General features: G+C 45.7%; 2 protein-coding genes and 1 non-coding gene across 3 annotated transcripts; all 3 read right to left on the bottom strand.

The window, feature by feature from the left end:
* Positions 1 to 1,222: 1,222 nt before the first annotated feature.
* On the bottom strand, positions 1,223 to 2,050 carry LOC119304074. Its single transcript, XM_037581232.1, has one exon. The coding sequence runs from the start codon at positions 2,012 to 2,014 to the stop codon at positions 1,538 to 1,540; it is 477 nt and encodes a 158-aa protein (XP_037437129.1). The 5' UTR covers positions 2,015 to 2,050; the 3' UTR covers positions 1,223 to 1,537.
* On the bottom strand, positions 1,292 to 2,523 carry LOC119304075. Its single transcript, XM_037581233.1, has one exon. It carries the CDS (start codon positions 2,486 to 2,488, stop codon positions 2,060 to 2,062), a length of 429 nt encoding a protein of 142 aa, XP_037437130.1. The 5' UTR covers positions 2,489 to 2,523; the 3' UTR covers positions 1,292 to 2,059.
* A 934-nt stretch (positions 2,524 to 3,457) lies between these two features.
* TRNAG-GCC lies at positions 3,458 to 3,528 on the bottom strand. The gene has a single exon. It is a non-coding gene; the product is annotated as a tRNA-Gly (tRNA).
* Between the last annotated feature and the right edge of the window lie 21,830 nt (positions 3,529 to 25,358).

Here is a 25,358-nt window from a genome sequence, read left to right as displayed (position 1 = left end):
TTGATAATTCAAGGCCTAGTCCATTGTTAAGTTGTGGAGGAGTGTAGCTATTTGTTCTAGGTGGATGTTCAACCTTAACGGGTCTCCACTGAAAATACTGGTATATCAAAACAGAGTTTGGAACAGAGGACAACACCATGGGCCTTTGGGATCTGGTGGGGGATTGCTGAATATTAGTTGGGCTACAGGACCACTTAACAATTTCATAAAATCCTTAAGGGCCCATGTTGTCAATTGAGTGGTGGGAAGTTTAGTCCCACATGGCTACTTGAGAGAGATGTATACCAACTTATAAGGTGAGCTCTTCTCCCACTAGTATGAGTTGGTGTGAAGGAAGAAGAGGTGTTCCACACGCGCGCTCCTCCTCCGCCGCCCGCCTCGTCACGACGCGCGCGCGCCGCGTGTTGCGGGAATGAGCCAAGCCGATGCAATGTTTTGCCGGTCAAAATTGGAGAGTCCATTACAGACACAAAATGAATGTGAGACGTCATATTCATTGCGGAAATGAAAACGTCCATAATAAATACATTTTTATTGTGGAGATGGAAATGTCTGTAATTAAACGCGTTTTATGGAGATGAAATGTCTGTAATTAAATGGTTTTATTGTTGGACCGTTCTCCTACCCGACTGGCTATATATGAGGCATCGCAGCTCAGCTCCATGCGCTTCACACCTCCACTGCTCCCTGGTCGTTCCTTTTACTGCTGCTGCCCTCGGTGATCCCATCCCATCTACCGCGTACACGGCTGACGAGAGAGCAGGCCTCCGAAACCCCGCCTCTCCAGATCCTGTACGGGAGAGAGGCGATTAGGTTTTTGGGGAGCATCTCCTACGCGACTGCTCGCCTTGGTTCAACTACTTCATCTACGCTGACTACTTCTATGCCAACGAGGATCACAGACGAGGCCGACGCCTCCGCTGCTGCTACGGCCAACTGGCCTACCGGAGGGTATAACACATTTACACCGCTCCTGTTTGCTTTCATGTGTGCAGTACTAGTGGTTTGCATAGATGTTTCTACTATCTGCCTAGTACGTGCGTACATCATCAAAATTCAGTATGTCATTAACACTGCTTATGTCATGTTTCATAATTTATTATTGGATTAAATTAATCAAACAATTGCTTAATTTCTCAACAATAATAAGTGTTGTCCGCTGTCCGCTTACATCAATCCTCTGTTTTGCAATAGGTCGGCTGCTGGCTAGTAGTATAACATGTAACAATGTCGATTTTGTGTTTATCTATTCGTGTTTGCCCTTCCTCACTCAACTGAAAAACAAATCCAGTTACATACTTACTGCCCCGAGCCGAAGACTCGACTTCATTTGATAAATCACGCGAGTAACGAAGTTCACAGCAGCAACAGTGTGAATCTAGCCGTAAAATGAGTTCTTAAATTCCTAGTGCCTTGCGTGTCTGCTAGAGGGAATAGATCTCACTCTTGTAAATTTTCCAAATGAACACGTCAAAATTTACGTCTATGGAGCACTAAACGATCCTGGAATCACCTAGCCTAGCTGCTGCTGCTAGTGCTAGCTATCATCGCCCTTGAGCTTCCTAACCTTGTCGAGGAAGGCTTGCCGGCCGGGGAACGGGCTCCCTCCCTCGCCGCCTTTCAGCGGCGCCGCCCTCTCGCCGCCGCGCCCCAGCCCCAGGATGTCCTTCTTCGCCGCCGCTCCAATGCGGGCCTTCCTCGCCGTCCCCAGTGCGCCGCCATCCTTCGCGCCGGCGCTCACGCCGAGCACATCCAGCTTCGCCGTCCTCACCTGCTCCTCCCTCCTCGTCCGCATCCGCTCACGCCTCTCGTCCCTCTTCCCCCTCGGCCCGTCCGGGTCAGCCGCCCCGGCGTCGAACAGGGCGCTCCCGCTGCGGGGGGTTCTGTTGCCGGTGCTCTGGCGCCGGCCGGCCTTCCTCGGGATGCGGCCGCCGTAGGAGGTGCCGAGGAGGCGGAAGTCGAGGCGGCCCCAGCCGTCCTCGTCGGAGAGGTCCCAGCCGAAGCGCTCGGCCATCTCCTGGAGCGGCCCGTCGCCGTCGTCGCCGGCATCGTCGTAGACCTAGTCGAACTTGGAGTCGCCGCGGAGGAAGCGGTGCGCGTGCTCCCACTCCACGCGGTCGACGTAGACGGGGTCGTCCAGCACCTCGCGCGCCAGGCGCGCCCAGACCAGCGTGTCCCCGTAGTCGAGCTCCACGACCACCCACCGCAGGTAGGACGGCGGCAGCGTGCCCAGCATCTGGCCCTTGTGCTTGCCGAAGTCGATCACGCGGTCCCTCGCCGGCCGCGAGGACGCGCCCGGCGCGCCCGCCCCCGCGGCGGCCCCGAGCGGACGGAGGAGGGGGAGCCCGGCGGGTCTGGGCAGCGTGGCGGTGGAGCGGCGACGGTGAAGGGGGGAGAGAGGCGCCGCTCGGGATGGTGATGGGGATGGGGGTCTCGGCGTCGGCGCCGGGGAGGAAAGGCAGGCCCTTGCGGCGGCGAGCGGGAGCATGGCGTGCTGGCGGCGGCGGCCGGAGAGCGGGGAAGTTTGTGTGTGTGGATGGAGAGGTGCCGCGTCACCGCGCCCTCGCGGGTAAAATTATCCACTCGCTGGCTCGACGCTCACAATATCATTATTCGCTCGCAATATACAGATGCAGTCACGCAGAGGCAGAGCAAACCATTCATCTCACTTACATAGTCAGAGCTCGTGCTCGTTGAGCATAATTGGTTTGGTGTCAAAAATAAGCATGCCAATGTTTGGTATTATGCCAAATATTCGCTACTACTTGATTGATTATCGAATTGTCTTGCCTATCTCACATAAAGTTATCAATATTTGACAAGTCTTGTATTGCCAGGTTCAAAAAAAAAAGTCTTGCTATTGCCAATATTTGATAATTCCAACATTTGGCTAGGCAAATATTGACAACAAACCAATCATGCTCATTGTTGGCTCAATGGCGGTCGAGTGACGACGCCGGAAGGGCAATACCAGATGGGCTGAACAAGGAAATCAATCTTGGATGCCTGAACCATCAAAACTGTGACGAGATGCAAAAGGTTAGAATACATCCAACATTGATTCTCAAACCGTCGACAGCTTGTGGTGCGGACGCATTTAGTCATCCGACGCGCGCCCGCTCAGCGGCCAGGACTCACTTTTTTTTTGAGATGGAACACATAGATTCCATACCATTACCCGGGTCCAGCATCATCGCTGGCCCGTCCGACAGATACATCGTCCGGGAGAGCCTCAAGCCAGGTCTCTCGCACAACCAGGACTCACTTTTTTTACGAAGACAAAGTGTGTGTGTGGTGGGGTGTGGGGGTTGAACAAGGAAATACCATCAAAATTGTGCCATCCAGAAAAAAAAAAGAGAACCATTTTCCCCTCTCTCTAAAGATGGCCCATGCAAAACGTCAGAATGGACGGCCCAAAGCAGAATGGTCGTCTCGTATGAGGTGGAAAAAAGAAGACTGCACCAGCCGGGAATCGAACCCGGGTATGTACCGTGGCAGGGTACTATTCTACCACTAGACCACTGGTGCCTCGACGGAATTCCATTTTGTGGGTTTTATAATTCCAACTTCTGGTAGCAAGCGCACTCACCACATGTCAACAGCTGCAAACAGGAGTGCCCCCACAGCTCTTGCATCTTTGCTGCACTCCAAAGTTTACTCCATAATCTCACATTTCTCTCCCTGTCCATCAGGCCAGATGATGAATACTAATAAATTGCTCAAAATAACCACACTAGGGACAACCACAAATATATTTTTTTCTTGACAAGGGGCAATAAATTTCTCACTGTTTGTTACTCCCTTCTTTTCGGTTTACAGAGCTTATCTTAAATTTTAGATTTCCCGTTTTGTAAGTCACAATTTGATTGTTCTCATCACATGTTCAGATTTCAAGGTGCATTAATTCATTGCATGCAATGTAAGAGAAAATTCACCAATGCATGTATTTCATGCATGCATGCATTGGTAAACACAATTTTTTGAGGAGCCTGAGCATATTAATTGAGTGCTTTACAAACTACAAAAATTATTCCACCACTTATCATCCACCAAGCGACCGGAAAGATTGGGTCCACGACGCCATTCGAGGCGGCGGACCGTGACCTCGCCGGTGGCGACGGACGACGCTGGCGACGGCAGCGAAGCGAGAGAGAGACAGAGGGAAGAAAGGGACGTGTCCGAATGGACAAGGTCTAACTAGTCAAGCCCACACACTCGCTCTCACATTTGTCCCTCGCCTCTCTTGCAAGCGAGTGAGCTTACCATGTGTGTCGGCATCGACTGAGCTAGGGTTGACAACGACGACAGGGAAGACTATGAATACGACGACCATAATCACTCACAAGATCCCCCAAGTCGTTGCACCTAGAAAAGCAAACTGGAATACTTGCAAGGATTACTATTACACTACATACATACATCAACATTTTCCTGTTTCCGAAGCCCTCTTTCACATTTTTCTTTGGCCTCATCTTGGCTCAGTGTGTTTTCAACTTTATCAACAATGTCATCCACATTCATCTCTAGATCCACTTCATCTTCCCCTAACCTTTTCATTTTTTGGTAAATTTTATATTACCTTTTCTATCTTGCTATTTTGTTCTTCAAAGTTTCTTATATTTTTCATTGAGTTTCTACACCTCACGATTCATTTCAAACTCAATTCACTCCCTTGTAACAAAAATCACCTTCTCAAGTAGAGCACCTTGGATCACCAGCTTCACAAAAATGCAAGAATAAGAAATAAAATCAATGAGTGGAACACAAATTTGGATGAAAAATTCTAGCAAGCCAAGACTCAGCACATAGTGTATTATTTCTAGAGACTAGGTCCAGCCTTGAACAAGTTTGACTTAGGACAAAGTTAGAATTCAATTAATGTGAGAGTGATTTGTTGGGGAACGTAGCATGCAATTTCAAAAAAATTCCTACGCTCACGCAAGATCTATCTAGGAGATGCATAGCAACGAGAGGGGAGAGTGTGTCCACGTACCCTGGTAGACCAAAAGCGGAAGCGTTTGACAACACGGTTGATGTAGTCGAACTTCTTCTCGTTCCGACTGATCAAGCGCCGAACATACGGCACCTCCAAGTTCTGCACATGTTCAGCTCAATGATGTCCCTCGAACTCTTGATCCAGCAAAGTTTTGTCAGCACTATGGCGTGGTGACGGTGATGATGAAGTGATCCGCACAGGGCTTCGCCTAAGCACTACGACAAATATGACCGGAGGCGTAAACTTTGAAGGGGGTCGCCGCACACGGCTAACCAATGTTTGTGTGTTCTCTAGGCGCCCCCTCCCCACATATATATAGGTTGGAGGGGGGAAGAGGCAGCCAGGGGGGCGCCCAAATAAGTCGAATCCTACTTGGGCTCCCACCCCAATTCGCCGCCTCCCCTTCATTGTTTTGCCACTAGGAGAAGGAAGGAGGAGGTGCCCCCCCTTTCCTTTCTCCCTTGAGAAGGGGAAGGAAAGAGGGGCTAGCCCTCCTCCCTTGCCTTCCCTGGGGCTGGCCGGCCTGGTGGAGGGGCGCAACAGCCCCCTGTGAGCTGGTATGTCCCTCCCTAGACCCATTAAGCCCATATAGCTTGCCGGGGGTTGCCCGGAACCCCTTTCGGTGACCCAATACGTACCCAGTACCCCAGGAACACTTCTGGTGTCCAAATATTATCGTCCTATATATATGAATCTTTACCTGTTGACCATTTCGAGACTCCTCGTCATGTCCGCGATCTCATCCGGGACTCCAAACAACATTCGGTCACCAAATCACATAACTCATATAATACAAAATCGTCATCGAACGTTAAGCGTGCGGACCCTACGGGTTCGAGAACTATGTAGACATGACCGAGACACCTCTCCGGTCAATAACCAACAGCGGAATCAGGATGCTCATATTGGTTCCTACATATTCTATGAAGATCTTTATCAGTCAAACCGTAATGACAACATACGTTATTCCCTTTGTCATCGGTATGTTACTTGCCCGAGATTCGATCGTCGGTATCTTCATACCTAGTTCAATATCGTTACCGGCAAGTCTCTTTACTCGTTCCATAATGCATCATCCCGTAACTAACTCATTAGTCACTTTTCTTGCAAGGCTTGTCATGATGTGCATTACCGAGAGGGCCCAGAGATACCCCTCCAATACTCGGAGTGACAAATCCTAATCTCGATCTATGCCAACCCAACAAACACCTTCGGAGATACCTGTAGAGCATCTTTATAATCACCTAGTTACGTTGTGACATTTGATAGCACACAAGGTATTCCTCTTGTATTCGGGAGTTGCATAATCTCATAGTCGAAGGAATATGTATTTGACATGAAGAAAGTAATAGCAATAAAACTTAACGATCAACATGCTAAGCTAACGGATGGGTCTTGTCCATCACATCATTCTCCTAATGATGTGATCCCATTCATCAAATGACAACACATGTCTATGGCTAGGAAACTTAACCATCTTTGGTTAACGAGCTAGTCTAGTAGAGGCTTACTAGGGACACTGTGTTTTGTCTATGTATCCACACATGTATCAAGTTTCCGGTTAATACAATTCTAGCATGAATAATAAACATTTATCATGATATAAGGAAATATAAATAACTACTTTATTATTGCCTCTAGGACATATTTCCTTCAGTCTCCCACTTGCACTAGAGTTAATAATCTAGATTACATTGTAATGATTCTAACACCCATGGAGTCTTGGTGCTGATTATGTTTTGCTTGTGGAAGAGGCTTAGTCAACGGGTCTGCCACATTCAGATCCGTATGTATTTTGCAAATCTCTATGTCTCCCTCCTTGACTTGATCACAGATGGAGTTGAAGCATCTTTTGATGTGTTTGGTTCTTTTGTGAAATATATATTCCTTCGCCACGGCAATTGCTCCAGTATTGTCATAAAAGATTTTCGTTGGACTCGATGCACTAGGTATTACACCCAGATCAGATATGAACTCCTTCATTTCATTCGCTGCTTCCGAAGCAGCTACGTACCCCGCTTCACACGTAGATCCCGCCACGACACTTTGCTTGAAACTGCACCAACTGACATCTCGACCATTCATTATAAATACGTATCCGGTCTGTGACTTAGAGTCATCTGAATCAGTGTCAAAGCTAACATCGACGTAACCATTTACGACGAGCTCTTTGTCACCTCCATAAATGAGAAACATATCCTTAGTCCTTTAAAAGCACTTCAGGATGTTCTTGACCGTTGTACAGTGATTCACTCCTGGATAACTTCTTGCTAGACTTATAGCAAGGCACACATCAGGTCTAGTACACAGCATTTGCATACATGATAGAACCTATGGCTGAGGCATAGGGAATGGCTTTCATTTTCTCTCTATCTTCTGCAGTGGTCGGGCATTGAGTGTGACTCAACTTCACACCTTGTAACATAGGCAAGAACCCTTTCTTTGACTGGTCCATTTTGAACTTCTTCAAAACTTTATCAAGGTATGTGCTTTGTGAAAGTCCAATTAAGCGTCTTGATCTATCTCTATAGATCTTGATGCTAATATATAAGCAGCTTCACCGAGGTCTTTCGTCGAAGAACTCTTATTCGAGTATCATTTTATGCTATCCAGAAATTCTATATCATTTCCAATCAACAATATGTCATCCACATATAGTATTAGAAATGCTACAGAGCTCCTACTCACTTTGTTGTAAATACAGACTTCTCCAAAAGTTTGTATAAAACCATATGCTTTGATCACCTCATCAAAGTGTATATTCCAAATCTGAGATGCTTGCACCAGTTCATAAATGGATCGCTGGAGCTTGCACACTTTGTTAGCACCTTTAGGATCGACAAAACCTTCTGGTTGCATCATATACAACTCTTCTTTGAGAAATCTATTAAGGAATGCAGTTTTGACATCCATCTGCCAGATTTAATAATCATAAAATGCAGCAATTGCTAACATGATTCAGACAGACTTAAGCATCGCTACGGGTGAGAAGGTCTCATCGTAGTCAACTCCTTGAACTTGTCGAAAACCTTTCGCGACAAGTCGAGCTTTGTAGACAGCAACATTACCATCAACGTCAGTCTTCTTCTTGAAGATCCATTTATTCTCTATGGCTTGCCGATCATCGGGTAGGTCAACCAAAGTCCATACTTTGTTGTCATACATGGATCCCATCTCAGATTTCATGGCCTCAAGCCATTTCCTGGAATCTGGGCTCATCATTGCTTCCTCATAGTTCGTAGGTTCGTCATGGTCTAGTAACATGACTTCCAGAACATGATTACCATACCACTCTGGTGCAGAACGTATTCTGGTTTACCTATGAGGTTCGGTAGTAACTTGATCTGAAGTTTCATGATCAATATCATTATTTTGCTCTCTAGTTGGTGTAGGCATCACTGGAACTGCTTTCTGTGATGACCTACTTTCCAATTTGGGAGAAGGTACAATTACCTCATCAAGTTCTACTTTCCTCCCACTCACTTTTTTCGAGAGAAACTCCTTCTCCAGAAAGGATTCATTCTTAGCAACAAAGATCTTGTCTTCGGATCTGTGATAGATGGTGTACCCAACAGTTTCTTTTGGGTATCCTATGAAGACACACTTCTCCGATTTGGGTTCAAGCTTATCAGGCTAAAGCTTTTTCACATAGTCATCTCAACCCCAAACTTTAAGAAACGACAGCTTAGGTTTCTTGCCAAACCACAGTTCATACGGTGTCGTCTCAACGGATTTAGATGGTTCCCTATTTAAAGTGAATGCATATGTCTCTAATGCATAACCCCAAAATGTAGCGGTAAATCGGTAAGAGACATCATAGATCGCACCATATCTAATAAAGTACGGTTACGACGTTCAGACACACCATTACGCTGTGGTGTTCCAGGTGGCGTGAGCTGTGAAACTATTCCACATTGTTTTAAATGAAGGCCAAACTCGTAACTCAAATATTCTCCTCCGCGATCAGATCGTAGAAACTTTATTTTGTTGCTACGATGATTCTCCACTTCACTCTGAAATTCTTTGAACTTTTCAAATGTTTCAGACTTGTGTTTCATTAAGTAGATATACCCATATCTGCTCAAATCATCTGTGAAGGTCAGAAAATAACGATACCCGCCGCAAGCTTCAACACTCATCGGACCGCAAAACATCGGTATGTATTATTTGCAATAAGTCAGTGGCTCGCTCCGTTGTTTCGGAGAACGGAGTTTTAGTCATCTTGCCCATGACGCATGGTTCGTAAGCATCAAATGATTCATAATCAAGTGATTCCAAAAGTCCATCCGCATGGAGTTTCTTCATGCGCTTTACACCAATATGACCTAAACAGCAGTGCCACAAATATGTTGCACTATCATTATCAACTTTACATCTTTTGGCATCAATATTATGAATATGTGTATCACCACGATCAAGATTCAACAAACATATACCACTATTCAAGGGTGCATGACCATAAAAGATATTACTCATATAAATAGAACAACCATTATTCTCAGATTTAAATGAATAACCGTCTCGCATCAAAAGATCCATATATAATGTTCATGCTCAACGCTGGTACCAAATAACAATTATCCAGGTCTAAAACTAATCCTGAAGGTAGATGTAGAGGTAGCGTGCCGACGACGATCACATCGACCTTGGAACCATTCCCGACGCGCATCGTCACCTCGTCCTTAGCCAATCTTTGTTTAATCCGTAGCCCCTGTTTCGAGTTGCAAATATGGGCAACATAACCAATATAAAATACCCAGGCGCTAGTACGAGCATTAGTAAGGTACACATCAATAGCATGTATATCAAATATACCTTTGTTCACTTTGCCATCCTTCTTTATCCGCCAAATACTTGGGGCAGTTCCGCTTCAAGTGACCAGTCCGGAAGATTAACTCCTAGCTGAGTCAAGTGGTTATGGTACCCAGACATTCTGAGTATGTGTTCACTAACATAACTGTTCTCCTCCATCTTGTAGCTATAGACCTTGTTGGAGACTTCATATCTCTCAACTTGGACATTTGCTTGAAATATTAACTTCAACTCCTGGAATATATCATATGCTCCATGACGTTCAAAATGTTTGAAGTCCCAATTCTAAGCCATAGAGTAGTCATCAGTCCGCGTCTGCCAGACGTTCAAAGCGTCTACATTAGCGGGAGGGAGCTTGTCACCTAGCGGTGCATCAAGGACATAATTCTTCTGTGCATCAATGAGGATAATCCTCAAGTTACGAACCAAGTCCGTGTAGTTGCTACCATCATCTTTCAACCTAGCTTTCTCTAGGAACGCATTAAAATTCAAGGGAACGGCAGCACAGGCCATTGATCTACAACATAGATGTGCAAAAACTGTCAGGACTAAGTTCATGATAAATTTAAGTTCAATTAATCATATTACTTAAGAACTCCCACTTAGATAGACATCCCTCGAGTCATCTAAATGATCACGTGATCTATATCAACTAAACCATGTTCGATGATCACGTGAGATGGAGTAGTTTTCAATGGTGAACATCTCTTTGTTGATCATATCTAGTATATGATTCACGTTCGACCTATCGGTCTCCAGTGTTCTGAGGCCATGTCTTTACATGCTAGGCTCGTTAAGTTTAACCCGAGTATTTCACATGTGCAAAACTGTCTTGCACCTGTTGTATGTGAACGTAGAGCTTATCACACCCGATCATCACGTGGTGTCTCGGCACGACAAACTGTCGCAACGGTGCATACTAAGGGAGAACACTTATACCTTGAAATTTTAGTGAGGGGTCGTCTTATAATGCTAGCACCATACTAAGCAAAATAAGATGCATAAAATATAAACATCACATGCAATCAAAATATGTGACATGATATGGCCATCATCATCTTGTGCCTTTGATCTCCATCTCCAAAGCACCGTCATGATCTCCATCATCACCGGCTTGACACCTTGATCTCCATCGTAGCGTCGTGGCCATCTCGCCAACTATTGCTTCTACAACTATCGCTAACACATAGTGATAAAGTAAAGCAATTACATGGCGTTTGCATTTCACAATAAAGCAACAACCATAAGGCTCGTGCCAGTTGCCGATAACTTTTACAAAACATGATCATCTCATACAATAACGTATATCACATCATGTCTTAACCATATCACATCACAACACGCCCTGCAAAAACAAGTTAGACATTCTCTACTTTTTTGTTGCAAGTTTTTACGTGGCTGCTGATAACCCACAAGTATAGGGGATCGCAACAGTTTTTGAGGGTAGAGTATTTAGCCCAAATTTATAGATTCGACACAAGGGGAGCCAAAGAATATTTGAAGGTATTAGCAGCTGAGTTGTCAATTCAACCACACCTAGAGATTAATTATCTACAACAACATGATCAGTAGCAAAGTAATATGATAGTTTTGATAATAGTGACAACAGTAATAGTAACGATAACGGTGATAGTGGTAGTTTTGTAGCAAGTGCAACAGTAGCAGCAACAGTAGTAACTTAGCAAGAACAACATAAGATAAATTCATAGGCATTGGATCAGTTACTTGTTCGATGATATTCATCATGAGACAGTTATAACCTAGGGCGATACGACACTAGCTCCAGTTCATCAATATAATGTAGGCATGTATTCCGTAAATAGTCATACATGCTTATGGAAAGAACTTGCATGACATCTTTTGTCCTACCCTCCTGTGGCAGCGGGGTCCTATTGGAAACAAAGGGATATTAAGGCCTCATTTTAATAGAGAACCGGAACAAAGTATTAACACATAGTGAATACATGAACTCCTCAAACTACGGTCATCAGCGGGAGTGGTCCCGACTATTGTCACTTCGGGGTTGCCGGATCATAACACGTAGTAGGTGACTATAACTTGCAAGATCGGATCTAGAACATGGATATAATGATGATAACATAAACGGTTCAGATCTAAGTTCATGGCACCTGGGCCCAAAGTGACAAGCATTAAGCATGGCAAATTCATAGCAACATCAATCTTAGAACATAGTGGATACTAGGGATCAGGCCCTAACAAAACTAACTCGATTACATGATGAATCTCATCCAACTCCTCACCGACCAGCGATCCTACGAAGGAATTACTCACTCCCGGTGGGGAGCATCATGGAATTGGCGATGGAGAAGGGTTGGTGATGACGAAGAACGAAGATCCCCCTCTCCGGAGCCCCAAATGGACTCCAGATCTGGCCTCCCGATGAACAACAGGAGGTGACGACGGCTCCATCTCATGGATCACGATAATTCTTTCTCCCTGATTTTTTTCTGGAAAAATAGGATTTTATAGCGTCAGTTTTAGGGTCTGCGATAAAGGGGTTGTCAATCCCTTCACGGTCACTTACGAGAGTGATATCCGAAAGAGATAATAGATAAATATTTTTGGTATTTTTATGATATAGATTGAAAGTAAAGATTGCAAAGTAAAATAGATTGGAAACTTATATGATAAAAGATAGACCCGGGGGCCATAGGTTTCACTAGTGGCTTCTCTCAAGATAGCATAAGTATTACGGTGGGTGAACAAATTACTGTCGAGCAATTGATAGAAAAGTGCATAATTATGAGAATATCTAGGCATGATCATGTATATAGGCATCACGTCTGCGACAAGTAGACCGAAACGATTCTGCATCTACTACTATTACTCCACACATCGACCGCTATCCAGCATGCATCTAGAGTATTAAGTTCATAAGAACGAAGTAACACATTAGGCAAGATGACATGATGTAGAGGGATAAACTCAAGCAATATGATATAAACCCCATCTTTTTATCCTTGATGGCAACAATACAATACGTGCCTTGCTGCCCCTGCTGTCACTGGGAAAGGACACCGCAATATTGAACCCAAGGCTAAGCACTTCTCCCATTGCAAGAAAGATCAATCTAGTAGGCCAAACCAAACTGATAATTCAAAGAGACTTGCAAAGATAACCAATCATACATAAAATATTTCAGAGAAGAATCAAATATTGTTCATAGATAAACTTGATCATAAACCCACAATTCATCGGATCTCGACAAACACACCGCAAAAAAGAGTTACATCAAATAGATCTTCAAGAAGATCGAGGAGAACATTGTATTGAGATCCAAAGAGAGATAAGAAGCCATCTAGCTAATAACTATGTACCCGAAGGTCTGTGGTAAACAACTCACACATCATCGGAGAGGCTATGGTGTTGAAGTAGAAGCCCTCCATGATCGATTCCCTCTCCAGCGGAGCTCCGGAAAAGGCCCCAAGATGGGATCACTTGGGTACAGAAGGTTGCGGCGGTGGAAATAGGGTTTCGTGGTGCTCCTGGATGTTTTCGGGGTATATGGATATATATAGGAGGAAGAAGTAGGTCGGTGGAGCTGCGAGGGGCCCACGAGGGTGGGGGCGCGCCCAGGGGGGCAGGCGCGCCTCCCTGCCTCGTGGCTGCCTCGCTTCTTTCTTGACGTCTACTCCAAGTCCCCTGGATCACGTTTGTTCCAAAAAGAACTCTCCCGAAGGTTTCATTCCGTTTGGATTCCGTTTGACATTCCTTTTCTGCGAAACACTAAAATAGGCAAAAAAAACAGCAATTTGCACTGGGCCTTTGAGGGAGTCCTGGATTAGGGGGTCTTCAGATAGCCGGACTATCTCCATTGGCCGGACTGTTAGACTATGAAGATACAAGATTGAAGACTTCGTCTCATGTCCGGATGGGACTCTACTTGGCGTGGAAGGCAAGCTAGGCAATACGTATATGGATATCTCCTCCATTGTAACCGACCTTGTGTAACCCTAACCCTCTCCGGTGTCTATATAAACCGAAGGGTTTTAGTCCGTAGGACAACAATCACAACATACAATCATACCATAGGCTAGCTTCTAGGGTTTAGCCTCTCTGATCTCGTGGTAGATCTACTCTTGTACTACACATATCTTCAATATTAATCAAGCAGGACATAGGGTTTTACCTCCATCAAGAGGGCCCGAACCTGGGTAAAACATCGTGTCCCCTGCCTCCTGTTACCATCCGGCCGAGACGCACAGTTCGGGACCCCCTACCCGAGATCCGCCGGTTTTGACACCGACATTGGTGCTTTCATTGAGAGTTTCGCTGTGCCATCGCCACCAGGAAGGATGTCTTGTTTCGTCTTTAAAGACAGCACTATCGCTAAGGGAGCTCTGGCTATCGGTCAAACTCTCCGGCTAGGTGGTTTTCTTATGACCGCCTATTCGGCCGCTGCGCCGACGACGACTGCTCGGGTCATCGAAAGCAATCTTCACGTCAACTCGGTGTTGGAAATATGCCCTAGAGGCAATAATAAATTAGTTATTATTATATTTCCTTGTTCATGATAATCGTTTATTATCCATGCTAAAATTGTATTGATAGGAAACTCAGATACATGTGTGGATACATAGACAACACCATCTCCCTAGTAAGCCTCTAGTTGACTAGCTCGTTGATCAATAGATGGTTACGGTTTCCTGACCATGGACATTGGATGTCATTGATAACGGGATCACATCATTAGAAGAATGATGTGATGGACAAGACCCAATCCTAAGCATAGCACAAGATCGTGTAGTTCGCATGCTAAAGCTTTTCTAATGTCAAGTATCATTTCCTTAGACCATGAGATTGTGCAACTCCTGGATACCGTAGGAATACTTTGGGTGTTCCAAACGTCACAAGGTAACTGGGTGGCTATAAAGGTACACTACAAGTATCTCCGAAAGTATCTATTGGGTTGGCACGAATCGAGACTGGGATTTGTCACTCCGTGTAAACGGAGAGGTATCCCTGGGCCCACTCGGTAGGACATCATCATAATGTGCACAATGTGACCAAGGAGTTGATCACGGGATGATGTGTTACGGAACAAGTAAAGAGACTTGCCGGTAACGAGATTGAACAAGGTATCGGGATACCGATGATCGAATCTCGGGCAAGTATCGTACCACTAGACAAAGGGAATTGTATACGGGATTGATTGAATCCTCGACATTGTGGTTCATACGATGAGACCATCGTGGAACATGTGGGAGCCAACATGGGTATCCAGATCCCGTTGTTGGTTACTGGCCGGAGAGTTGTCTCGGCCATGTCTGCATGACTCCCGAACCCGTAGGGTCTACACACTTAAGGTTCGATGACGCTAGGGTTATAGGGAATAGATATACGTGGTTATCGAATGTTGTACGGAGTCCCGGATGAGATCCCGGATGTCACGAGGAGTTCCGGAATGGTCTGGAGGTAAAGATTAATATATAGGAAGTATGGTTTTGGCCACCGGAAGTGTTCCGGGCATCACCGGTAGTGTACCGGGACCACCGGAGGGGTCCGGGGGTCCACCAGGTGGGGCCACCAGCCCCAGAGGCCTACATGGGCCAATAGTGGGAAGGGACCAGCCCCTAAGTGGGCTGGGGTGCCTCCCCACCAAGGCCCATGCGCCTAAGGGGAAGAGGGGGCAAACCCTAAGGGCAGATGGGCCTTAAGGCCCATGCCTGGTGTGCCTCCCTCTCCCCCTCCACTTGGCCGCCACCCTAGATGGGATTGGGGCTGGCCGCCACCCCTAGGGTGGAACCCTAGGTGGGGCGCACCCCTCCCTCTCCCCTATATATACTTGAGGACTTGGGGCTGCCAACAGATGAGTTCCTCTCCTTCTTGGCGTAGCCCTACCCCTCTCCCTCCACGCCTCTTGCGGTGCTTGGCGAAGCCCTGCTGGAGTACCACGCTCCTCCACCACCACCACGCCGACGTGCTGCTGCTGGATGGAGTCTTCCCCAACCTCTCCTTCCCCCCTTGCTGGATCAAGGCGTAGGAGACGTCAGCTGGCTGTACGTGTGTTGAACACGGAGGTGCCGTCCGTTCGGCAGTAGGATCATCAGTGATTTGGATCACGACGAGTACGACTCCATCAACCCCGTTCACTTGAACGCTTCCGCCTAGCGATCTACAAGGGTATGTAGATGCACTCTCCTTCCCTCGTTGGTAGACTTCTCCATAGATTGATCTTGGTGATGCATAGAAAATTTTGAATTTATGCTACGTTCCCCAACAGTGGCATCATGAGCTAGGTCTATGCGTAGTTTCTATGCACGAGTAGAACACAAAGTAGTTGTGGGCGTTGATTTTGTTCAATATGCTTACCGTTACTAGTACAATCTTGATTCGGCGGCATTTTGGGATGAAGCGGCTCGGACCGACCTTACACGTACACTTACGTGAGACTGGTTCCACCGACTGACATGCACTAGTTGCATAAGGTGGCTAGCGGGTGTCTATCTCTCCCACTTTAGTCGGATCAGATTCGATGAAAAGGGTCCTTATGAAGGGTAAATAGCAATTAGCATATCACGTTGTGGTTTTTGCATAGGTAAGAAACGTTCTTGCTAGAAACCCATAGCAACCACGTAAAACATGCAAACAACAATTAGAGGATGTCTAACTTGTTTTTGCAGGGTATGCTATGTGATGTGATATGGCCAAGAAGAATGTGATGTATGAGATTTATCATGTTCTTGTAATAGGAATCACGACTTGCATGTCGATGAGTATGAGAACCGGCAGAAGCCATAGGAGTTGTCTTTATTTATTGTATGACCTGCGTGTCATTGAACAACGCAATGTAATTACTTTACTTTATTGCTAACCGGTAGCCATAGTAGTAGAAGTAATAAGTTGGCGAGACAACTTCATGGAGACACAATGATGGAGATCATGATGATGGAAATCATGGTGTCATGCCGGTGACGATGATGATCATGGAGCCCCGAAGATGGAGATCAAAAGGAGCAATATGATATTGGCCATATCATGTCACTATTTGATTGCATGTGATGTTTATCATGTTTATACATCTTATTTGCTTAGAACAACGGTAGCTTAAATAAGATGATCCCTCACTAAAATTTCAAGAGAAGTGTTCTCCCTAATTGTGCACCGTTGCGAAAGGTCGTCGTTTTGAAGCACCACGTGATAATCGGGTGTGATAGATTCTTACGTTCGAATACAACGGGTGTTGACGAGCCTAGCATGTACAGACATGGCCTCGAAACACATGCGAAACACTTAGGTTAACTTGACGAGCCTAGCATGTACAGACATGGCCTCGGAACACAAGAGACCGAAAGGTCGAGCATGAGTCGTATGGTAGATACGTTCAACATGAAGATGTTCACCGATGATGACTAGTCCATCTCACGTGATGATCGGACACGGCTTAGTTGACTCGGGTCATGTAATCACTTAGATGACTAGAGGGATGTCTATCTGAGTGGGAGTTCATAAGATGAACTTGTTTATCCTGAACATAGTCAAAAGGATTTTGCAAATTATGTCATAGCTCGCGCTTTAGTTCTACTGTTTAGATATGTTCCTAGAGAAAAATTAGTTGAAAGTTGATAGTAGCAATTATGCAGACAGTAGAAGGCTTATGTCCTTAATGCACTGCTCAGTGTGCTGAACCTCGAACGTCGTCTGTGGATGTTGCGAACATCTGACATACACGTTTTGATGACTACATGATAGTTCAGTGCGTAATGCTAAATGGTTCAGAATTGAGGCACCAAAGACGTTTTTGAAACATCGCAGAACATATGAGATGTTCCAAGGACTGAAATTGGAATTTCAGGCTCGTGCCCACGTCAAGAGGTATAAGACCTCCGACGATTTTCTTAGCCTGCATAATAAGGGAGAAACGCTCAATCTTGAGCTTGTGCTCAGTTTGTCTAAGTACAACAATCGCTTGAATCGAGTGGTAGTTGATCTTCCAGATGAAATAGTGATGGTTCTCCAAAGTCACTGCCACCAAGCTACTAGAGCTTCGTGACGAACTATAACATATCAGGGATAGATATGATTCTTGAGCTATTCGCGACACCGTGAAAGTAGAAATCAAAAGGGAGCATCGATCATTGATGGTTAGTAAAACCACTAGTTTCAAGAAGGGCAAGGGCAAGAAAGGGATACTTCATGGAACAACAAATCAGTTGTTGTTCTAGTGAAGAAACCCAAAGTTGAACCCAAGCCCGAGACTAAGTGCTTCTGTAATAAGGGGAACAATCACTGAAGCAGAACCACCCTAGATACTTGGTAGATGAGAAGGCTGGCAAGGTCGACAGAAGTATATTGGATATGCATTATTATGTGTACTTTACTAGTACTCCTAGTAGCACCAGGGTATTAGATACCGGTTCGGTTGCTAAGTGTTAGTAACTCGAAACAAAAGGCTACGGAATAAACGGAGACTAGCTAAAAGGTGAGATGACGATATGTGTTGGAAGTATTTCCAAGGTTGATGAAATATCGTACGCTCCCTCTACCATCGAGATTGGTATTAAAACCTAAATAATTGTTATTTGGTGTTTGCGTTGAGCATAGACATGATGGGATTATGTCTATCACGATACGGTTATTCATTTAAGGAGAATAATGGTTACTCTGTTTATTTGAATAATACCATCCCGATCGTAGTGATACACATTTTCATGCCAAAGGTATAAGATAGTAATGATAGTACCACACAAATGTGGCACTGCAATTTGAGTCATATTGGTATAAAATGCATGAAGAAGCTCCATGTTGATGGATCTTTGGACTCACTCATTTTTGAAAGGATTGAGACATGCGAACCATGTTTGTTGGTAGATATGCATGAAGAAACTCTATACAGATGGATCGTTTGGACTCACTTGATTTTGAATCACTTGAGACATGCAAATCATACCACATGGGCAAGATGACTGAAAAGCCTCGTTTTCAGTAAGATGGAACAAGAAAGCAACTCATTGGAAGTAATACATTTTGATGTGTGCAGTCCAATGAGTGTTGAGGCACGCAGTGGATATCGTTATATTCTTACTTCACAGATGATTTAAGTAGATACTGAGTATATTTACTTGATGAAACACAAGTCTGAATTATTGAATGGTTCAAGTAATTTCAGAGTGAACTTGAAGATCTTCGTGACAAGAGGATAAAATGTCTATGTTATGATCATAGAAATGAATATCTGATTTACGAGTTTGGCACACAATTAAGACACTGTGGAAATTGTTTCACAACTAATACCGCCTGGAACACCATAGTGTGATGGTGTGTCCGAACATCATAGTTGCACCCTATTGGATATGGTGCGTACCATGATATCTCTTATCGAATTGCCACTATCGTTCATGGGTTAGGCATTAGAGACAACCGCACTCACTTTAATAGGGCACCACGTAATTCCGTTGAGATGAAACCGTTTGAACTATGGTTTGGAGAAACCTGAGTTGTCGTTTCTTAAAAGTTTGGGGCTGCGACGCTTATGTGAAAAGTTTTAGGTTGATAAGCTCGAACCCAAAGCGGATAAAATGCATCTTCATAGGACACCCAAAATAGTTGGGTATACCTCCTAATTCAGATCTGAAAGCAATGGGGATTGTTTCTGGAATCGGGTCCTTTCTCGAGGAAAGGTTTCTCTCGAAAGAATTGAGTGGGAGGATGGTGGAGACTTGATGAGGTTATTGAACCGTCACTTCAACTAGTGTATAGCAGGGCACAAAGAGTTGTTCATGTGGCACCTACACCAATTGAAGTGGAAGCTTATGATATTGATCATGAGACTTTGGATCAAGTCACTCCCAAACCTCGTAGGATGACAAGGATGCGTACTACTTCAGAGTGGTACGTAATCCTGTCTTGGAAGTCATGTTGCTAGACAACAATGAACCTACGAGCTATGGAGAAGCGATGGTGGGCCCAGATTCCGATAAATGGCTCGAGGCCATAAAATCCGAGAGAGGATCCATGTATGAAAACAAAGTGTAGACTTTGGCAGAATGGCTCGATGGTCGTAAGGCTGTTGAGTACAGATGGATTTTGAAAGGAAGACGGACAATGATGGTAAATGTCACCATTAAGAAAGCTCGACTTGTCGTTAAGATGTTTCCCGACAAGTTCAAGGAGTTGACTACGGTGAGACTTTCTCACTCGTAGCGATGCTAAGAGTCTGTTGGAATTATATTAGCAGTCACTGCATTATTTATGAAATCTTGCAGATAGGATGTCAAAAACCATTGTTTCCTCATGATTTTCTTGAGGAAAGGTTGTATGTGATACAACCAGAAGGTTTTAACAATCCTGGAAGATGCTAACAAGTATGCAAAGCTCTAGCAATCCTTCTAAGGACTGGAGTAAGCATCTCGGAGTTGGAATATACGCTTTGATGATGATCAAAGATTTTGGGTTTATACAAAGTTTATGAGAAACTTGTATTTCCAAAGAAGTGAGTGGGAGCACTATAGAATTTCCGATGAGTATATGTTGTTAGCATATTGTTGATCGGAAATGATGTAGAATTTCTGGAAAGCATGCAGAGTTATTTGAAAAGTGTTTTTCAATGGAAAACCTGGATTAGGCTACTTGAGTATTGAGCATTAAGATCTATAAGGATAGATCAAAACGCTTAATAGTACTTTCAAATGAATACATACCGTGACAAGATTTTGAAGGAGTTCAAAATGGATCGGCGAAGAAGGAGTTCTTGGCTATGTTATAAGGTGTGAACATTGAGTAAGACTCAAAACCTGACCGCGGCAGAATAGAGAGAAAGGACGAAGGTCGTCCCCTATGCTTTAGACGTAGGCTCTACAGTATGCTATGCTGTGTACCGCACCTGAAGTGTGCCTTGCCATGAGTCAGTCAAGGGGTACAAGAGTGATCCAAGAATGGATCACAGGACAGCGGTCAAAGTTATCCTTAGTAACTAGTGGACTAAGGAATTTTCTTGATTATGGAGGTGGTAAAAGAGTTCGTCGTAAAGGGTTACACCGATGCAAACTTTGACACTAATCTAGATTATTCTGAGTAGTAAACTAGATTCGTATAGTAGAATAGTTATTTGGAATAGCTCCAAATAGAACGTGGTAGCTGCATCTGGGAGATGACATATAGATTTGTAAAGCACACACGGATTTGAAAGATTCAGACCCGTTGACTATAACATCTCTCACAAGCATAACATGATCAAACCCAGAACTCATCGAGTGTTAATCACATGGTAATGTGAACTAGATTATTGACTCTAGTAAACTCTTTGGGTGTTAGTCACATGGGGATGTGACCTTGAGTGTTAATCACATAGTGATGTGAACTGGATTATTGACTCTAGTGCAAGTGGGAGACTGTTGGAAATATGCCCTAGAGGCAATAATAAATTAGTTATTATTATATTTCCTTGTTCATGATAATCGTTTATTATCCATGCTAGAATTGTATTGATAGGAAACTCAGATACATGTGTGGATACATAGACAACACCATGCCCCTAGTAAGCCTCTAGTTGACTAGCTCGTTGATCAATAGATGGTTACGGTTTCCTGACCATGGACATTGTATGTCATTGATAACGGGATCACATCATTAGAAGAATGATGTGATGGACAAGACCCAATCCTAAGCATAGCACAAGATCGTGTAGTTCGCATGCTAAAGCTTTTCTAATGTCAAGTATCATTTCCTTAGACCATGAGATTGTGCAACTCCCGGATACCGTAGGAATACTTTGGGTGTTCCGAACGTCACAACTTAACTGGGTGGCTATAAAGGTACACTACAAGTATCTCCAAAAGTATCTGTTGGGTTGCCACGAATCGAGACTGGGATTTGTCACTCCGTGTAAACGGAGAGGTATCTCTGGGCCCACTCGGTAGGACATCATCATAATGTGCACAATGTGACCAAGGAGTTGATCACGGGATGATGTGTTACGGAACGAGTAAAGAGACTTGCCGGTAACGAGATTGAACAAGGTATCGGGATACCGACGATCGAATCTCGGGCAAGTATCGTACCACTAGACAAAGGGAATTGTATACGGGATTGATTGAATCCTCGACATCGTGGTTCATCCGATGAGATCATCGTGGAACATGTGGGAGCCAACATGGGTATCCAGGTCCCATTGTTGGTTATTGGCCGGAGAGTTGTCTCGGCCATGTCTGCATGACTCCCAAACCCGTAGGGTCTACACACTTAAGGTTCGATGACGCTAGGGTTATAGGGAATAGATATACGTGGTTACCGAATGTTGTACGGAGTCCCGGATGAGATCCCGGACGTCACGAGGAGTTCCGGAATGGTCCGGAGGTAAAGATTAATATATAGGAAGTATGGTTTTGGCCACTGGAAGTGTTCCGGGCATCACCGATAGTGTACCGGGACCACCGGAGGGGTCCGGGGATCCACCAGTTGGGGCCACCAGCCCCAGAGGCCTACATGGGCCAATAGTGGGAAGGGACCAGCCCCTAAGTGGGCTGGGGCGCCTCCCCACCAAGGCCCATGCGCCTAAGGGGAAGAGGGGGCAAACCCTAAGGGCAGATGGGCCTTAAGGCCCATGCCTGGTGCGCCTCCCTCTCCCCCTCCACTTGGCCGCCACCCTAGATGGGATTGGGGCTGGCCGCCGCCCCTAGGGTGGAACCCTAGGTGGGGCGCACCCCTCCCTCTCCCCTATATATACTTGAGGACTTGGGGCTGCCAACAGATGAGTTCCTCTCCTTCTTGGCGCAGCCCTACCCCTCTCCCTCCTCGTCTCTTGCGGTGCTTGGCGAAGCCCTGCTGGAGTACCACGCTCCTCCACCACCACGCCGTCGTGCTGCTGCTGGATGGAGTCTTCCCCAACCTCTCCTTCTCCCCTTGCTGGATCAAGGCATAGGAGACGTCACCGGGCTGTACGTGTGTTGAACACGGAGGTGCCGTCCGTTCGGCACTAGGATCATCGGTGATTTGGATCACGATGAGTACGACTCCATCAACCCCGTTCACTTGAACGCTTCCGCGTAGCGATCTACAAGGGTATGTAGATGCACTCTCTTTCCCTCGTTGGTAGACTTCTCCATAGATTGATCTTGGTGATGCGTAGAAAATTTTGAATTTCTGCTACGTTCCCCAACACTCGAAACTCGCCGAGCAATTAGATCCAATGGAGCTCTCTTCCCTGAACGAGCTCTTGGATCGCATCGCCGCCCTGGGAGTCGCTACAGACTACGATCAGATTGGGCGTAAACCCGATCTAAGGGAAATTAACTCTCCCCAGGTCACCCATCACGTTGCAGTGGTGGAAGAACAATGCTGCAACCCTTCATCCATCTTAAGGACTAGCTACGTCTGGATTCCCGATCCCTCCAAGCCGGATACCCGCGGAGGGGAGGATGTCACTCAAAGCATGAACCTAGAATCAGGCAGCGGGCTAGATTTACCGAAAAACATCCAAGAATCCAAACTTTCGAGTTTGGAAACTCCTTGGCCACTGAGCCTCGGATTGGGCGAGGATTCGGATTCAATTCCACCCACCCACCCAAACATACGCGATCTATCCCAAATTAGGCAAGAGCCCGAAGAAACAGTACACCATTATTGGGCCAGATTCCTCCTGGTCAAGAACAGGATAAAGGACTGCCGCGAGGAAGACGCAATTTCATTCTTCTTCAATAATTGCACAGACAAGGGAATCCTCAAGGCCATAAGTCGTCGCGAAATTACACGCTTTGCCGACTTGGTGTCCATGGTACGAAAGTACTGTGAGATGGAAAGTGCCTGGAAAACCGAAATAAAATTTTGGGATAATCCGGCCCTGAATACAAACCCAGTCCGAAATAAAAGGGTGCATTATCACAATACACCTGGGTTAACTACCAAAAAGCAAAAGCCCTCTACGGGGCAAGGAACCGTACTGGAGGGATGGCTCAACGGACCCTGCAAAATTCATAGTACAGCGGATGTGATACCAACACACAGCCTTAGAGCATGCTGGATACTCCGGCAGGTGGCCAAAAGTGGTGAGGATCTACTCCTCCAAAAAACCACAGAGCACCACCCCGAGGACAACAATACGGTCTTAACGGTCTTTGAGAACTTCGCGTCAAATAATAGACGAAAGCGAACACTTCGCAGCATGTCCGAAATTTGCCACATAGCAGAAATAAATCTTTGGAGCGACACGGCTATTACCTTCAATGCCAGTGACGAACCTAAATTCCGAACAGCCCGAGTACCAGCCGCACTGGTCCTCAGTCCAATCGTGGACGGCTTTCGACTCACCAAGGTACTCATGGACGGCGGCAGCGGATTAAACCTCATCTATGAGGAAACTCTTCAAAAGATGGAAATAGACTGGAGCCGCATTAAGCAAAGCAGCACAACCTTTAGAGGAATCATCCCCAGTCGGGAAGCACACTACGCTGGAAAAATCACACTAGACGTGGTATTCGGTACGCCGAATAATTAGAGGTCCGAAGAAATTACATTCCTAGTGGCCCCGTTCAGCAGCGGATAGCACGCTCTATTAGGGTGGGAGGCGTTTACAATCTTCCAAGCCATACCCCATTACGGGTACATGAAGCTCAAAATGCCCAGGCCCAACGGAACCATCACTCTTGTTAGTGATCCGGACATAGCACTCCGCGCCGAAAATAAGACAGCTGCACTGGCCCTCGAGGCACTATCCGAAATCCTAGCGGCCGAAGAACTAACTGCGCCGCGCTCCACGGTGAACAGGGACGACGTGATACTCGATAAAAGATCCAAGTCCACCTCCTTTAAGCCGGCGGACGAAATAGTCAAATTCCAAGTCTATCCAACGGACCCTACAAAAACAGCTTCCATCGGGGCACAATTAAACCCTGATGTCGACGCCGCACTGCGAGAGTTCCTACGCGAGAACTGGGACATTTTTGCCTGGAACCCTTCAGACATGCCAGGAATCCCATGCAGGCTGGCTGAACACAGCCTAAATATCCTAAAAGGATTCAAGCCAGTCAAGCAGGCTCTTCGACGTTTCTCCGAGCCTAAAAGACAAGCCATGGGAGAGGAACTAGCCAAGCTATTGGAGGCCGGATTCACCAGAGACATAAAACATCCGGACTGGCTAGCAAACCTGGTGATGGTACCAAAGAAGGACATATCCTGGCGCTTGTGCATCGATTTTAAGGACCTTAACAAGGCCTGCCCAAAGGATCCCTTCCCCCTCCCCCGCATCGATCAAATCATCGATGCTACCGCAGGACACAATTCATTGTGTTTCCTCGACGCATACTCCGGCTACCATCAAATCAAAATAGCAGAGCCAGACCAAGCCGCAACGGCATTCATCACGCCATACAGCCCATTCTGCTTCAACACAATGCCCTTCGGGCTAAAAAACGCCGGTGCGACATATCAGCGCATGATTCAGACATGCCTGGCAAACTAGATCGGCAAAACAGTGGAGGCATATGTGGATGACGTGGTCGTTAAAACCAAGCATGTTGAAACTCTAGTAGACGACTTGAGGCTCACATTCGACAACCTCCGAACATATGACATCAAGCTCAATCCGGAAAAATGC

Source organism: Triticum dicoccoides, chromosome 5A (genome assembly GCF_002162155.2).
Source record: "Triticum dicoccoides isolate Atlit2015 ecotype Zavitan chromosome 5A, WEW_v2.0, whole genome shotgun sequence".
NCBI lineage: Eukaryota > Viridiplantae > Streptophyta > Magnoliopsida > Poales > Poaceae > Triticum > Triticum dicoccoides.
This window is presented reverse-complemented; position numbering and strand designations above follow the sequence as displayed.

Excerpts from the sequence above, each read along its gene's own strand:
- LOC119304075 (XM_037581233.1), bottom strand. The coding sequence starts at position 2,488 with ATGCTCCCGCTCGCCGCCGCAAGGGCCTGCCTTTCCTCCCCGGCGCCG.
- LOC119304074 (XM_037581232.1), bottom strand. The coding sequence starts at position 2,014 with ATGGCCGAGCGCTTCGGCTGGGACCTCTCCGACGAGGACGGCTGGGGC.